General features: G+C 39.1%; 1 protein-coding gene across 3 annotated transcripts in view; it reads left to right on the top strand.

Moving 5' to 3' along the window:
• The window catches only part of LOC122802746 (glycogenin-2-like), a 1,303,570-nt gene that overhangs the window by 1,088,585 nt on the left and 198,346 nt on the right, over nt 1–16,639 (top strand). For all 3 annotated transcript variants that reach the window (XM_044072514.1, XM_044072513.1, XM_044072515.1), the window contains one exon: nt 11,254–11,340. In XM_044072514.1, the coding sequence (XP_043928449.1) occupies nt 11,254–11,340 (87 nt within the window). The remainder of the gene's footprint in view (nt 1–11,253; nt 11,341–16,639) is intronic.

The following is a 16,639-nucleotide window of genomic DNA, read 5'->3' as shown; positions in this document are numbered from 1 at the left end:
TGCACCTGAGACACCTAATCTGTAATCCCACTAGGGGTGCTGACATCCTTGACCTGATCCTCATGAACATGGGAGAACATTGCACCCCCCATTTTAATGTTGTTGCTGGTTAGGTTGAAACGTAAAGCAGTCCTTTCAAATAAAAATAAAAACCCATGACTTCATTTAATCCTTGAACTTTTGTAATTGTAAGGCAAACTTCCTACTCCTAAGTGACATCCTGGTAAAATTTCAAGCCCTCTAAACCTTAAGCAACACTACCTCTGCTGGATTGTTCACAGAAACAGTATACATTCATGTTGAGGGCTGTCTGGAGACTGCAGTACCTAATCGGAATAAGTACAGGGCAAGCATGAAAATAAGACACCCTGGTAGAAGCCCTACAGCAGTAGGTTATATATCAAAAAAGATGACTGCAAAAATTAAGTGCAGTATCTAGCTAGGTAAAAACTTTGTCGCAAGTCTAAACAAGCAATGCAGGGGACCAGTCAAGTTTGCCAAAGTCATATTTGAGGTAAACATAACTTCCCAGGCCAAGGAGAATCTCTGCACTCTTCAGCCATGTTTACAACCTCAAAGGCAGTGAACAACAGTGTACAGAACTAATTGTAAATGGAGCCCCCTATACTGAGCCAGAAGATATATCAAATCTTCTGTCCAGCAAATGTAGTTCCAATCCCCCCCCCCCCGATACCCTTATATGCTCAATTATATCTCCTATGACTAGGGAATGATTCTCGATGCACACTCTTGAGGCCAAAACAGTTGCATTGATGTGCCCTGATAATATCCCAGAATGCCTGTTAAATAGCATGAAACATGACCTAGAAGGACCACTAGAATCTGTATTTAACCATAGCCTTCCTTCCAAGTGAATGGAGGATTGCAGCTATCATCCGTCTGCATAATGATATGCTATCTATGGCCCAGGTAAATACTCATACGTTTGACTAGTTGTATATACAAAGCTGTGGTAAGAATTATGCCAATGATAAACAATGATACAGGAAACCTTCAGGCACTTGATCCTACCCAGTTTGTCAATGGCTGATCATGCCTGTTCAATGTGGTGAACTTCATAAAGGTGACCAAAGCAATGGATGAGAGCAAAACTGGTGTATACTGCTTACCTTGATCTGGCCAAAGCATTTGACACACTACCCCACTTGAGCATTGTGGACAAATTCTTAACATTAGTTATAAAGCCTTACGTCATCCACTGGTTAGCCAGCTATCTCACAGATAGGACTAAAGAAGTTAGGATAGGAGAATCAACCTTCATGAAGAGGGCCGTTACTAGTAGAGTCCTCCAAGGCTTTGTACCGGAGTTGTTCCTTAGAATTTTTTACTCTGTAGTCAAGGGTATCTGGCTGATAAGTTTGCAGATGACTGCATACTAGGCTCAGTCATACAATCACCCAGTGATAAATGCCCTCTAAGACGGCCTGACAGACTAATAACTGGTGCCAGAGCCACTGTCTAAAACTCTGTGCCAAGAAATGCACAATAGTATTCTTTGGGAAGATAACTACCCCTGGAAATTACCACATTCATAATGCACCCCTAAGAGTAGACCCGCTAGTCATGGATTTGAAAACACATGTAGGCAGTAACTTGGCCTTTGACCATGTGTCTGTGGTAATAAGAAATCATCCCATATTGTGTGACGTAAAAGAAAAGGGTATGGCATCCATATCCAAGAATGTGATTGTTCCACTGTACTATTCCCTTGTACCAGTTGAGTACAACTCTGCATTTGGTATGTGCCTGATCAGGCAGATGCAACAGCTTTAGCATCCATAGTGCCTCCTCACAAATGAGTACATGGCCTTAAACATATCCTACTCAAACTGCCTCAAAGCCCTATCCTTCTGTCTCCTACAGATTGCCGAGAGGCAGTTTATTCCTGACCATTAGAGCATGCTCTGATTCTGCTCTGATGGACATGTTGCACATTCGCAAAGTAAATGGCATCAGAATTATGCACTCTAAGGACCTAAACCTTGTATGTAACATAAGTAGGATGTGTTGGGACAGATGTTTCAGAGATTGCCCCTATTCTTTAACCGGCATCCCATCCATGTGAAGCAAATTTCTTTCCCAACTCAATTCAAGCATAACTTGGATGAGTGGATAGGGAATCCATGCCCAAAACTACATTTCCGTTAACGAGGCAACACCTTTTTTGGCATCGTTAATGGAAAAAGTACTTGTTTTTGTCATAAGGAAATGTGTCGTTCATTGTAAATATTTCCATAAATAATCGAGGGTCAGAGGTGATATTAAGCAGCAGTTGCGAATACTGCAGTTTTTAACAGTAAGCTACGTCCTAATAAATAAAACCTGCAATGTTCCTATGTCTTTTTCAGAAGTATTTTCATAGTGTTGACTGTTACAGCACTATACGTGGAGCAACAGGTGGCAAAATTGGTAGTGATGGTTGTATTTTAAGAAGATTGCACTTCTGCAATGCAATTTTTGTTCACAGAATAATGAAAGGGCGTTACTTATAGACTATTGATGTGATGTTAAAACTGTCCATCACATTTGTCTGAAGGATATTTGTAGGACATTCGTATGTCAGTTTGCTGGTACCATAGAGAATACTTAAACTGCTTATCTACATGACATTTGGTCAGTTTTTAAAAAAGGAAATTATTGATGCTTGGACATCAGAATGGGTTCTCCCATGCATATTGGTACAAGTGACAACACCTACAATCAGGTTGATTGCATAGTACCGAACCACGTTAGTTTTATTAGCAGGGCAAGGCTATATAGTGGGGAAAACATTTCCGGTTATTTTTGTTTGGGAGCCCTGCAAAACATTTTACCACAGTAATTCACAACTGAGTTGGCAGCATGCATCTCCTGAATAATAAACCTACTTTAAGGACATTACATTACTGAAATAAAACTTGATTGTACGCATTTTATATCACAGAACATGAAGCAGCGCATACGTGTTTTGTTTAAAAATCCAAAGTACCCAATCAAACCAGTTTTGTTTTAGATTAATTCACACAAAGCGAGCTCACAGTTGTACTGTCCTGTGTGAAAGACAAATGGGTACTAATATTAATCAAAACAAAGTAGTAAGAAGCACATGCAAATTCAACTACTTTGATCAGTACTTGGTGGATTCCTTTTGGCACGCAGCATTCTACTTTGGATTATTACTTTGATCACTTACTTGCAGGGATATATATATATATATATATATATATATATATATATATATATATATATATATATATATATAAAATAAACCTAGGGTATTAAAACTTGAGATATTTGGAAATCATGGCTAGGCTTATAAAGGTCCCCTGGGGTTGTAAGCCTAGTAATCACTTATGAAAAAATGTATGGTTTCAAAATTGCTGTAGCACAAAGCGCGCGAGACTATGTTCTTGCTGTACGTTTTACAAAGTTAAAATTTGTCAGTGAGTTACAGCATTTGTATTATATGTAGTGATATTACAAAGTAACTACCTAACACAGATGTTGACTTTGCTGTATATTGCTAAAACACAATCCTTGTCTAAACAGTGGAAGCTATTGCAAAAAGGGTGTGATGTGAGAAAATAGTGTTACAATTAACATGCGCTGTATAATCCTATTCATGCAATTAAACGTAATAGCTAGAAAATAGACACTAATGGAGAAGTCATTTCTTTCTCTTCCTGTTCACTATATAGAGAAATCTAAAAAGGCTATGGAGGGGAAACATGTAAGGTTGGTAATTAAGGTAAGACTTTTAAAGTAGGTGTGTATAAAGAATTAACCAAGTAAAACAGGTAAGAGCATGTGCTTAACATGCAGTGAACTTTGGCTGAAAGGCTTTTGCAAAGCTTAAGTGTATATGTAGTGGTACGCATGACCTTCTCCGATTGTTTTGCTTCCTGTATGTCATGCATAATGGCTTATGCTGCATGGCTTTCTTTGCAGTTGCATGAATTATCCAATAGTAAATGAAAAAAATAAAATGCATGTAGTGATTTTTTTTTTATATGAAGAGTAATGTAATTATGGAGACCATTGTAACTTTCACAGTTTGTGTATTAAACCACAAGTACAGTATTGCCAGCTGTGTAGACCTAAAAGCTGAAAGCTAGTGTAGAAATGTGCACAATAGCAAAATATGTTGAGACTAATGTGCTTAATGAAGCTACCTGTACATTTGGTAATGTGAATTAAGATTTATATTTAGTTTTGCATTAAGTTTCCTTCGTAATGCTTTCTTAAACTTGTTTTTCTGTCACCTGTACATGTTATACTTTGCATACTTCCCACCCTTATCCTCACAGGTTGATTTAGCTATTGATCCAAGACGTGTATCGTCCAGCTTATTTTTGGACCAGATTTTACTATGGTGTTATTTCATTCTGTGTATTCCTTCAGGTGCTCTCACATCTCTAGACGCTTTTCTAACCAAGGATAAACTTGTGAATGTTGCACTGGATAGTGAAAGGTCATCATGGATCATCTGCTGTCAGAAGCGGTGGTGACTCTGGAGTTAATATCTTGAAGGGATGCTGTTATTGGTGGCCATTACCACCTCTTACAAAATTGCTGCACTTCATGCCTTTAATTTTTAAGGAACTCTGACTTTTGACAAGGATTGACATGACACCTCTTGTGGTTAATTCATTTTACCTACCCAAAATGATATCACAACTGCCCTTACACTAGTCTATTGATCTTAGTTTTCTTTGCAGATGCATAATTCACGAGAGGAAGAACTTTCATTGGTTGAGCGTTTACTAGTTAGTCTTCTGTAGAGGGCATGTGACTTTAAAAAGGAGACAGTTGCTTATTGCCTTTCATGCAACTAGAGCTTACAGTGGCTAGTCAAGTTTTTTTTTTTTTTTTTTTTTTTTTTTTAAGAAGTGACTTGCTAATTACAAAGGTATAACAGGCAGGCTCTTACCCATAGGTAAATGCCACTTAACTAGTGCTGGATGGTTCCAGTGCTTGCTTTGAAAATAACTCTGCTATTGGTATTTGCACATGGCCATCTGTTAACACCTGCTTCAAGCATTATTGCTTGGACTATGATTCCAAGAGCCAGTATTCTTGGGCACATTGGTGTTTCCAAGACTTTCTAAGCCAACCTTTGCTTGTAGGTTGCTTACCCTGTCCATGTTCACAGAAGGTTTAATCTGTACTGTTCTGGAGTCTTTCCAGCTACTACCCACTGTAAACCATTTCAAAAGGCAAATATATACTCTGCATATTGGTTGATCTGCAAGAAAGTTTTATTTATCCCCCTTCAGGGGGTTGAGGTACCACAAAGTTAGGGAGCATTTTGCAGGCAGTAGACCCCATAACCTGTTATGTTGGGTGAAAATTACTGACAGACTTATCAGGAAGGATTCACTGAAACAGTGATGGTGGCTGAAGGATATTTTGGGTCTAGCACCAAAGGGTCAATTCACTGCAGAACATGTGATTCTGCCTGTACTCTTCTTAGTTGTGTACAGGTAATTGTCTAGCAGAGCCATCCTGTCACTGTGTCATTGCTGGATGTTTTAGATTTTGTATTCCCCACTGAAATAGAACAATTCATCTTTCATTTTAGGGGAATCTCCATTTATTCCCCCTTTAAAAAAGGGTGTTGGTCACTGAACCAATATGTGAGCCATTACTAAGTCTTAAATATATAAGATGGGTATATATGTAACATTTATATAAAGACCGTTTAGCTGATCAGCTAGCATGTGTGTGTTTGTGTTTTTTTTTTTTTTTTAGAAAGTAGACAAAACCTCAGTGCCTAGGAAAATGGTGAGAAATGTGCAGACACAGGAAGAACATGCATATACTCCTTCCAGTGATCCTGGAGGTGAAGACCAAACTCAACACTGAAGATGTGAAACAGGTCTTACCAGTGCGCTGCTATGCTACCCATAACACAGTACCTATTTGGGGGCTGTTGATAGTAATGCAGGTTTTCCCTGAATTCCTTGTTATATTAGTGGTGGCCCTCTGGTACAAGAATCCTTTTAAACTTTTAAGTTTGTGACTAGGCATCCCTACCTCTGAGCTCTATCCTTGGACAAAAGGTGTACCCTGTTTTCACTAAAATTTTTGGCTGTAACATGTCAGTTGAGAAGTAATCCCTAGTCTTAGTCCACACCATCCCATTTGTAGTTATGGGACTGTAGAGTGTCAAGGTCATTCTTTTTTAGACTGGAGTGTGAAATGCATGTTCTCCTAGTGCAGGGTTCAGACTTGCACTGTCTTGCACCCGTTGAGTCTGGCAGCATGTACATTTACAGCTGTATGCTGTACAGGTACAGAGAATTTTTATTGGGTAATTTTCCACCTGTCAATCTTCCTGTATTCAAATCTCTACCTTCCATTCCGGACTTGCATAATTTATTTGTACATCTGGAAATAGGTTCCTTTCTCCTATCTATGCTCAAGACAATTTTAAAATTCTTTTGCCAAATTGAACTGACGCTTGTACCCACTTAATGAAGTTCCTGTAGTCCAATAGAAGTGAACATCTTAGAGATGAAGGACGTTGACGCCCTTCAAAGCTCTGGAAGGTTTAGGAAGTAGTGTATAAAGCATGAAATCCTTCTTTTGAGCATTTGTATGGTGGTACAGTTTCTCCAGCAAATAGCTGTGAAGCTGCTTGTGTTGCCCTAACAGTAGTGTGCTGTTTCATTCTACGTTTTTTTTTATTTGCCAGTTAATGAGCTTCAGTATTTGAAATGTTTTTTGCGAGTTTGCTGAGGGGAAATCTTCCCTTAGTACTGGCCCAGTATATCAGCTCGACTTGTAAAGACTATGGATGGATGTTCACTCCTGCATGATCTAAGATTCAAGGTCACCACTGTTAGGGGTTGAATGAGAAAGGAAAAGACCTGAGACAAAGGGTGCATTAACTCATTACAGCCAAGTGTGCATCCAAGCGTTTCTGCAGTTGCATCCTACTGCGCCTCTAGGTGTTAAAATATTGCTTGTTCAAATTTGTATTAATATTTCCAAAACCATGTTACATACAAGGTATTAGAATATTGTATCCTGAAGCATACATGATGGCAAAAGCAATTGCACTGATATTTGATCTCTGTCAATGAGTATTTTAGAACTGTAAGGTGATGACTTCATTTTTTGAAGGCTTAAGCCACACTCAGGAGTTAAAGGTACACACTCAAAACAGCTTTACCAGAGGAAATGAGTTAACTGGGAAGATTGTCGATACTAAAAGTATAGTTGGATCTTTACAGCCAGTTAAGAAAGTCTGTATCAGAACGATTCTGTTTCAGTTGGCTAGAATGTTAAACCGCCTTCCGTGATTACTATTGTAGACAGATTAAACAGACGACCAGATCTTGCAACATTTTTCATGATGGCTGCAAAATAAAATTCAGTTGGCCTTGCTGGTCATCTTAACCAAAGCTAGCTACTGCTTGAGCTGTGCACTTGAATGAGTCAGTACATTGTTAAAAGGAAGTCAGAATGAACTCTTGTGTGATCACAGTTAAACATAAATTTAGCATAAGACAGAATTTCATTTGAGTGCTTTGATCAATTTAAGTACTGTGCTGTGTGTAAATTCATTCTCACATTCCAAACTACAGTTCTCATATTTCTTTTGAGTGTGGTTAGTATTGCATGTTTGTAACTCTGTGCATTCATCTAATGTTGGATTTTATGTATGCGTTTGTATTATAGCTTTAAAATTATATTCATTGTAACTTGTGTTGCTTAAGAAGTCATAGCTGAAAAGTAAATTTTTCCCTGTTCACCTTCTTGCTTAACAAATATTTTTTCTGTTGTATATGAATGATCTGTACATGTTTATAGTAAACTTTATTTTCAATTGAGTGTAATTTCTAGAGGGTTCAATATTTTAACAGGATTTGCTTACTGAATCAAGACATAAGTGAGCTGAGTGGATCACTCTCTGGATATTCCACAAGTTGCCATTCATTTGACCTTGACTAAACGTTGAAATAACAGTTGCAATCAGGGTTCATCTGGCCCTTGTAAAGCCTCTAAGGATGAGCCTATTCAGTCTTGCAGTCCCTGATCTGTCTGTACAGCTCTGTTACCATAGCAAATATAATAAATTGCAGACGTACTTTTAATGGTGCTTTTGGTAATTAACATCTGTCCCTTTTTAGCATGAATCATGCTGTGGTATCCACTGCTGTATTAATTGAGCTTCATTTCTAGAAGATTTACAATATTCTCATCCACTTTATGAAAACACTATATGGGGTGGCTTTTTTACACTCCTACTAGTAACATTTCAGATGCAGGGAGATAGTCATATAATTCTTCAGGCAGTATCCTCTTTAGTCTTTTACTGCTCTTGCGTGTTACTAAGTTGCTTAATTTAATGCTGTTTTGTGAGCTTTACTGCAGTGAAATGTTCATAAATAATGTATAACGGATTAAACTTAAAACACCAGAGTGCTCAGTTGTACATTAATTTTCAGATGCCTGCTGTATAATGTTGGTGTGGTGGAGCTGGAGTATGTCTCATTACTTTGGCCACACAGAGAACCAGTCCTGGATATGAGATACTACTCCATTACAAGATGTGCGCGCTTGCTTGCTCTCTCACATGCGCGTGCGCGCACACTACTGAAAACTGAAACTTTCTTTAAAATAAGGGAGGAAACCAGAGATCTTGGCTAAAATTCAAGAGGACACAAAGTGGGTATGCGCACACTAAACAGAAGGCACCACAGCCTGAAATTGATTTGGATGGCCAAGGGCTTTAAGACAACAGCACCAACCACTATGCCAGCCTGCCAGTTTGATAACTGCAAAATGGTAGCCTTAGAGTAATATAAGATCAGGTGTTTAAATACCTGCTTTGTGACGCAAACTGTGCATTAACATATGTGCTTTGGTATTTTGTAATTGAATATTTGCATTTGATTGAGTTCTCTTCTGAAAGCACTGATAGTGCTGAATGACATGGGTATGAGAGCATGGTTTCTCTAGCTTCTAAATAAAATGTTGATGAAACAAAACCTGCATCTTTTTTCCTTTACACTGCTCATTTCTGACTTCTGTCTTTCTATTTTTAATGGTAGTGCTTGGCTTTGCGTCTAGTTTGAAAGGAATCTTGTAACACAGATGGAGCTGTATGCGTCTAATATTTTTGAGTACATTGCATACTGAGTTTTTGCAAGGTCTTACAGTCTGTGCTCTGCATAAACATTTATGGTGATGGCAGGACCATAAGTATATTACATAGGGTGATTTCCTGTATTAGTCTGCAGTTCTTGTTCTCTGCGCATCATGGTTAGCTTCATGATTATACTGCAGAAGTGAAATTATAAATTAAAAGTGGTTATGGAGCTGGAAAAGTATGAACACTTTAGAGGTTAAAAGGGAAAACCATATGTACTAGTCTCAGGAACGGCAAGTTTATGAAGTATATATGTAGGAACACAGCTATGTACAGATGTGTGAAATATTTCAAACTCTTTGAGAAAGTGACCAAAGCCGTAGACGAAGTGGAGACTGTGCACACCGCCTAACTTGGCCAAAGTCTTTGACACACTATTCCCCTCGCGGGGCATAATAAACTCTCTCAACTAGGCATCAATCCATATGTTACCAGATGGGTAGCAAACTGACTCACTGACAGAACCCCCACCTAGTCAAGATAGGGGAAGTCATCTGAAGCAGTTAGACCCTTAACAAGCAGCGTACCCCAGGGTTCAGTCTTGGGGCCTCTGTTTGGGATATACTTTTTCTGAGGTGCAAGCCAAAACCGGTGGACTATGGCTGACCAAGTTTGCATATGACTGCAAGCTGGGTGCTGTCATTTCCCCTAGTGATGTGGACAATCCTACAAGAGGGTCTCACTCAAATGATGGGTGCCAGAAACACGGCCTCAAGCTGAATACCAAAAAATGCATCATCTCCTTTGAGTGACATTCCCCACAAATGATCACAATGTCCTATGCATGCAGTCAGTTGAGGGATTTCGGCACCCGTGTTGATGGCAACCTGACTTTTGGCTACCATGTTGCTTTCGTTGTACAGAAAGCCTTCTACACGGCCCACCCCATACGTAAGGGCATCTCATCCAGGGATAAGGTCAGAACATTTCTGTATTCTTCCCTTATAAGGCCCATTGTTGAATACTATGCCCCTTTCAGCATATACCTCACAAAGCACATGCAGCAGCTGGAGAGACCACAGAGGTTCCTCACCAGGAGAATCCAGGGCCTCAACCATCTACCATACACAGGATAAAAGCTCTTTCCCTCTACTCAGTTTCATACAGGCTCCTCACAGGTAACCTCTGTCTGATATACAAGGTGATCACTGACTCCAACTTAGTAACCCCATATGAGAGTGATGCACTGTTGTACTTGGTACTTTCTGCAGCTCACTGAAACATCAGAACTGTGGCAGTGAACCTTGCAGCCATAGTTTATTTTAGCAGATGCATCAAAAATATGATAAAACTGGTATTAATAGTTGAATGGTATATGCAACATTGGGTAGAAAGTAGTAATTGAAATGTTAAGTTATCTGATGTTGTGAAAATTAATCTCTGGTATTTAGCACAATACTTTTAAATTTTGACCATGTGACATAGATGTAAGAGTGTTTGATTTGTTTAGTTGCTATACTAGCCTTCTGCTTCAGAAAAAAATATTTAAGCTTGCAGGACTGAGGAAATAAACTCTGAATGTAACTCTTCAATCAAGAGTACTTGATTGGGGTGGTTGTGTTTTTTGACTGAAGATAGAGGAATGGGGTGGACTTGTAAGCACATGCTATTCTGCAGAATAGAACCCCATTAATTTTATGGAATGCAGGTTATTCTAGACATTGATAGGCTTGAAATGGGAAGAAAATGTGCTGAAGCTTTGGAAAATCCTTTTTTACCATCTTTGTTCAACCTTCACTTAAGCAACTTCATCTGCTGAGCTTTGTTTTAAGAGATGTGGTAGCTTTCCACTTCTCTGAGTGGTATTTAATCCAGAAGACAGGTATACTGGAATTAGTTGTATGATCATTATGGTAAACTTGTTTACCTCAAGAACTAGAGTTGAAGAGGTTCAGGAAAAGTGATTTTGAGCAACATTTTCCTTTATAAAGTTGCAGTCTGTGACTAAGGTGTAGTTGAGTATGCACGCTAATTCAGCTGTTTTAGTAATTAAAATATTTAATGGTCCCTTCATTAATCACAATCGTTAGTAAATAAGTGGTCAGATTATTTCAGAAGCACCATGTCAAAACAATTTTTTTTTTCTTAAATAGCCAACCGATTCGTATGACAATAGACGCTCTGAGGTTTCCACAGACGTAGCATCAGTACCATCGACACCAGTTCAGAAGACTTCAGTGGTATGTTAAATCTTCATCTTTTGGGGAAGTTTAATTTTTTATTTAATAACTGTCTGCATGGCCCTTGGAAGCCACTTAAAATGTTATGTATACATACCTTTGTAGATGATGCTCTTCATTGTATCCATATATTTAGTTTTGTGTTTGTAGTTATGGCAAGATCATAAGTTATTGTTCAAGCCTTATGGCTTTTAAGGAACACAATCTCACTAATTGATCATTAAACACCATACCCTCAGCCCAATAATCCAAAGACTTAAATGTTGTTAGGCCATTCACATTTTGAAATATTAACGTATTTTCCATTATACTGTGCCAGCCTGTTAAATAAGTTTTATTCTTATTACATAACTTACATAAAACTTTAATTTATGGTGTTTCTTTGAATTATTATACACTTCCAAACCCAATAGACTGAAGTCATTAAACATCTTATAGACAAAAGTAGACCGATGGTATGTCTATAATGAATGGAATAAAGACCTGCTGAAACGCATCAAGCCTTAAATTTATCTTGTACTGATTCTATGCAATTAAGCCAATTGAGTACAGTACACTACTGTACTCCAGGAATAATCTGATATATGCCTTAAACCCCCGACCCATAACCTTTCTCGTTAAGATTTAAGAATTAAATTCGTAAGTCTCAAGGCCTTATTACAAATTACTGATTTTCAAAACAGAGGAGTCAATCAGGGTACCAAGATTCTTAATCACCAACTTCCAATAAATCAGATGTAGACAGTGTAATATATCTTTGTTTGCTCAAACACATTACACATTTTCTCACTAAATGAGAGACCAGATATACTAGCCCACTTATCTAAGCATCCATCCTCTACCACTTTTTTCCCATTTTGCACATGGGGTCAGGGTGTCATTTTAACAGTGATAATAATCTCTAGCCAAGGTTTACACCACCAAGTGGCTAGCCCTGCTGCAGTAGTTCATCTGTATCTCCTACAGCCAAGTTAGAATGTCCAGTCCACCTACTGCATATCTTTGGCATGTGGGAGGAAACTGGAGCACCTAGAGGAAACCCACATGACCATAGGAGGGACAGCGAGAATCTAACTGAAGAACCTCTTGCTGTGAGGCAATACTTTATCAGTGAATTCCTCTTTTTTTATGAGCAAAAAGTCATAGTTGACCAACAATGATCATGTAGAATAGAGCCAAAAAACAATATTAAACCATAAAGGGCCAGGCACGGATACCTGAAGAACACCTGATCTCACCAGTGCTGGATCTGATTTTTTCTTTGAATAACTAGTCATTGGATTCTGCTTCTAAGCTAACAATCCATCTACATAAATATGGATTGTTTATATTCCAAAGCCAAGTTAATAGTATGGAATGATAGTAAGAAAAAAGCTTTGGTTATATACAAATTATACTTTGTGCTAATTCCCATCTCTAACCCTAGAGATGTAATCATAAATGCAAGGGTTATATGAAATGCTAACAGTTCAAGGTCTTCCCCAAACTTACTGGGTTCAAAATATCCTGTTTGCTTGAATGAATCGAGCACTGATGTTCAATTATGCTCAGATTTAGACACTTTTAATATTTTGAAATTGGGAAATGGGGAATCCTCTAATAGTCTAAGCTTTATGCATAGAGCTATACCCTTCAACCAACAAATCATCACTCAGATCTTCTGTGATCCAAATTTATTTTCTTATACCAAATAGCTATACCAATGTCAACTTTCTAACAAAAGACTCAAAATGTTTTTCCCAGTAATTCAGTACTATAATTTTCTGCAGATTATTTTTATATTTTGAAACATTAGACCAATCAAATTTAATAACTCTATTACAGCATGTTCTAAGTCACCCACACTCATCTCTGAAAAGATTGCAATAACCAATGAATTGTTTATCCACCAAAACTTTAGAATCAACCAAATATTTCCTAGATCATTCACATTGTTTATTAACAGATAAAACTAACACATTTGCAATAACACTTGATGAACTAAATGAAATACCTTAATTTCAGTGTGGAATATTTACTTAACATTCTTTTTGTTCACTTCATTAGCATTCCCAGCTTTCTTTTTCCTCTAAACTGGAGTCTTAACTGACTTAAAATGTAAACTTTTCCCAGCTTGATTTCTACCTTGTATAACATCTGACTGATCAACCTTACCTTCCTTGTGTCTATCCTTACTTTCTCATTACTTTTTGTGTAAGTGGTCTGACTGCTAATTTATCAAATTCAGGAACAGACCTTAATCCATTTCCATTACTGTATGTACATTCTGTTTGAAAATCAAACAGTTTACCATTTAAAATTAAACTTAAATCTTCCAAATGTTTACTGTTAATACTTTTGTTCTAAATCAAAATTGATTAGCAAGTTTCTGTTGCACTTCAACTAAGTTATTAAACTTTAGTTAAATGCCACAATACTTGATCACCACCAAAAAGAATATAGCATACACTCAAACAGAACTGTAATAGTTCAGCAAAAAGTCCAGCTAGGAAAACATAGGTTCATAGGTAGGTACTAGGCTATCGGCCCTGGGGCCTATACAAACCCAGCCAAAATGTTACCCTGGTTTTTGCCACCCAAGAAAATTATTTTCCTGTGCCACTGTCGAGCAGAGCCACAGAGGTGATCCTCTGGGTGAATTTCCTATTTCCCATCCAATCATCAAGATTTTTCTTGAGTGCTAATGAGGAGCTTTGTTTGATATAGATAGGTAGTTTATTCCAGAGTATGGGAAGTCTCTGGGACAGGAATTTATCTCTCCGGCATGTTCTGTTTATTGTGGTGACAAGGTTTAGGTCCCTAGAGCGTGTAGCTCGGAGGGATTGGGATTTCTTTAAGTGGGGCACGTCCAACAGCTCTGGATTTGACATAGCTTTGTATGTTAGGCAGAAATCACCTCTGAGTAGGCGATATGCGACTGAGTAAAGCTGGAGTTTTTTGAGACTGTCTACGTAGGGCATCTGTTTGAGGCAGGTAATACTCTTTGTGAGGTATTTCTGCGGTCTTTCCAGTTGTTGTAGATGTCATGTGAGGTACATACCAAAAGGGGCGTTGTACTCTATAATGGGTCTGAGTGATGAGTAGAGGGGAACAATGACCTCTTTTTCTGGATGAGAAACCTTTTGTGATGAGGTGTGCCATGTAGAAGGATTCCCTGACTAGGCGATGTGATCATCAAAGGAGAGACTGTCCACCTGTGTCTCAGGGTCTCATCACACTTTTGGTAAGTATACTACCGTCTATGTTGTACTTCATGGGTACAGAGTTCTGTGTTAGCCTGTACTTCAAGGAAGTAGATACCAAACAGGAGAAGGACCCAGGACTGAACCCTGTGGTACTTCACTTGTCACTGGTCTGAAGTCTGGTCTGAAAACACCCCCCAGTTAAGCAGCATGTGCTTTCAGTGCTGTAGAACTGAATAAAAATAAATGTCTTCACTTGTGTTCTTTAAAGGACAGGCAGGGAAAAATTCACCGCACATCAAGCATCAACAAACAGTGGAATTTAGCATAGGTTCATACTAGGCTATCTGCCCTAGGGCATTTGTAAGCATAGCCAGAGTGTGTTTGGCTTTTGCCACCCATTAAAATGAATTTTATTATGCTCTTTTTCGAGGTTTAGTTTACTGTGCCTCTGTCTAACAATGACACAGAAGTGATACCCGGGGTAAACCTACGATCTCCCATCCACTCATCAAGATCTCTCTTGAAGAGAGTCAGTGAGGGACTCTGCCTAACCTGGACTGGGATTTTATTCCAGAGTGAAGGGAGCCTCTGGGTTATGAATCTGTCCCTCCAGCATGTCCTATTTATTTCTGTGCTGAGGTTCAAGTCTCTCGAGTGAGTAGCTCGATGGGATTTGGATTTTCTGAGGTGCAGCATGTCCATTAATTCCGGGTTGGACATGGCTTTATACATCAGGCACAGATCATCTCTAAGCAGGCGGTATGCAACAGGGTAGAGCTGGAGTTGCTGTAACTGAGCAGCATATGGCATCTGAGCCCTTTGATCCTCTTGGTGAGGTACTTTTGGGGTCTTTCTAGTTGCTGCAGGTGTCTGGTAAGGTACATCCCAAAAGGGGGCATTGTACTCAATTATGGGCCTGCTGAGGGATGAGTAAAGAGGCACAATGACCTCCCCTGATCTAGACGTGAATCCCTTCATGATTAGGTGGGCTATATAGAATGTTTTTCTAACCAGTTTGGCCACGTGGTTGTCAAATGAGATTGCTATCAACTTGGGTCCCCAGGTCCCTAATTACTTCCGTACTTAATGGATTACCACCTATGTGGTAATTTGTGGGCACTTTGTTTTTGCCAAAGAGGATGAGTATACACTTTTTGGCATTTAGCTTGAGGCCATGGCTCTGGCACCAGTTGTCTGTTTCTATGAGACCCTTTTGGAGGATGTTTGTGTCAGCTGGAGAGTTGATTATGGCGCCCAGTTTGCAGTTATCTGCGAACTTGGTCAGCCACAATCCCTCTGTGTTGGCCTGTACCTCCGAGAAATATATACCGAACAAGAGAGGTCCCAAGACTGAGCCTTGTGGGACGCCACTTGTAACTGGTTTGGAGTCTGACATGGCTCCAGCAATTCTAACCATGTGAGTTCTGTCCTTGAGCCAGTTTGCAACCCATCTAGTGACATAGGGGTTTATATTTAAGCTGGATAACTTATCTATGATGCCCGAGTGGGGTATTGTATCGAAGGCTTTTGCGAGGTCCAGGTAGGCTGTGTGGACCACCTTCCCCTCGCCAATGGCCTTGGCGACTGTTTCAAAGAAATCGACCAGGTTTAAGAGGCAGGATCTGCCCTTAAAGCCAAACTGGGTAGGATCCAGTGTCTGTAGGTCCCCAATATCTTTGAGTTCCATGATGATCCTTTCCATAGCTTTGCAGACCAAGCTAGTCAGGCTTATGGGGCGATAGTTTCCAGGATCCGTTGAGGCCCCACCTTTGTGGAGAGGGACCACTGTTGCTGTACGCCACTCTTTGGGTACATATCCCGTAGTAAGGCTGAGATTGAACAGTAGCTTTATGTTCCCAGATTCTTGTGCTGGGAACGCTCCTCCAGAGATAGGCTGCTCTAAGCTCCCCACTCCCACTGGTGAACAAAGAAGCCTCCTTTTATCCAAGAAAGGAAATGGGCAACACAGGAACTTTCCAAAAGTCCAGAATACGGCAAAGCCTTTATTTGGACTACTCTAGGTCAGGAAAGGTGGGAAACAAGGATATTTTTTGTTTTTTTTTTTCTTTTTTTTTGCAAATAAACCGCAGGAAAATGCAATAAATATGTAACAC

The sequence above is a fragment of the Protopterus annectens genome, chromosome 5.part0 (genome assembly GCF_019279795.1).
Source record: "Protopterus annectens isolate FY-2018-M chromosome 5.part0, PAN1.0, whole genome shotgun sequence".
NCBI lineage: Eukaryota > Metazoa > Chordata > Ceratodontiformes > Protopteridae > Protopterus > Protopterus annectens.
Note: the sequence above shows the minus strand (reverse complement) of the source record. Positions and strands in the feature narration are given on the sequence as shown.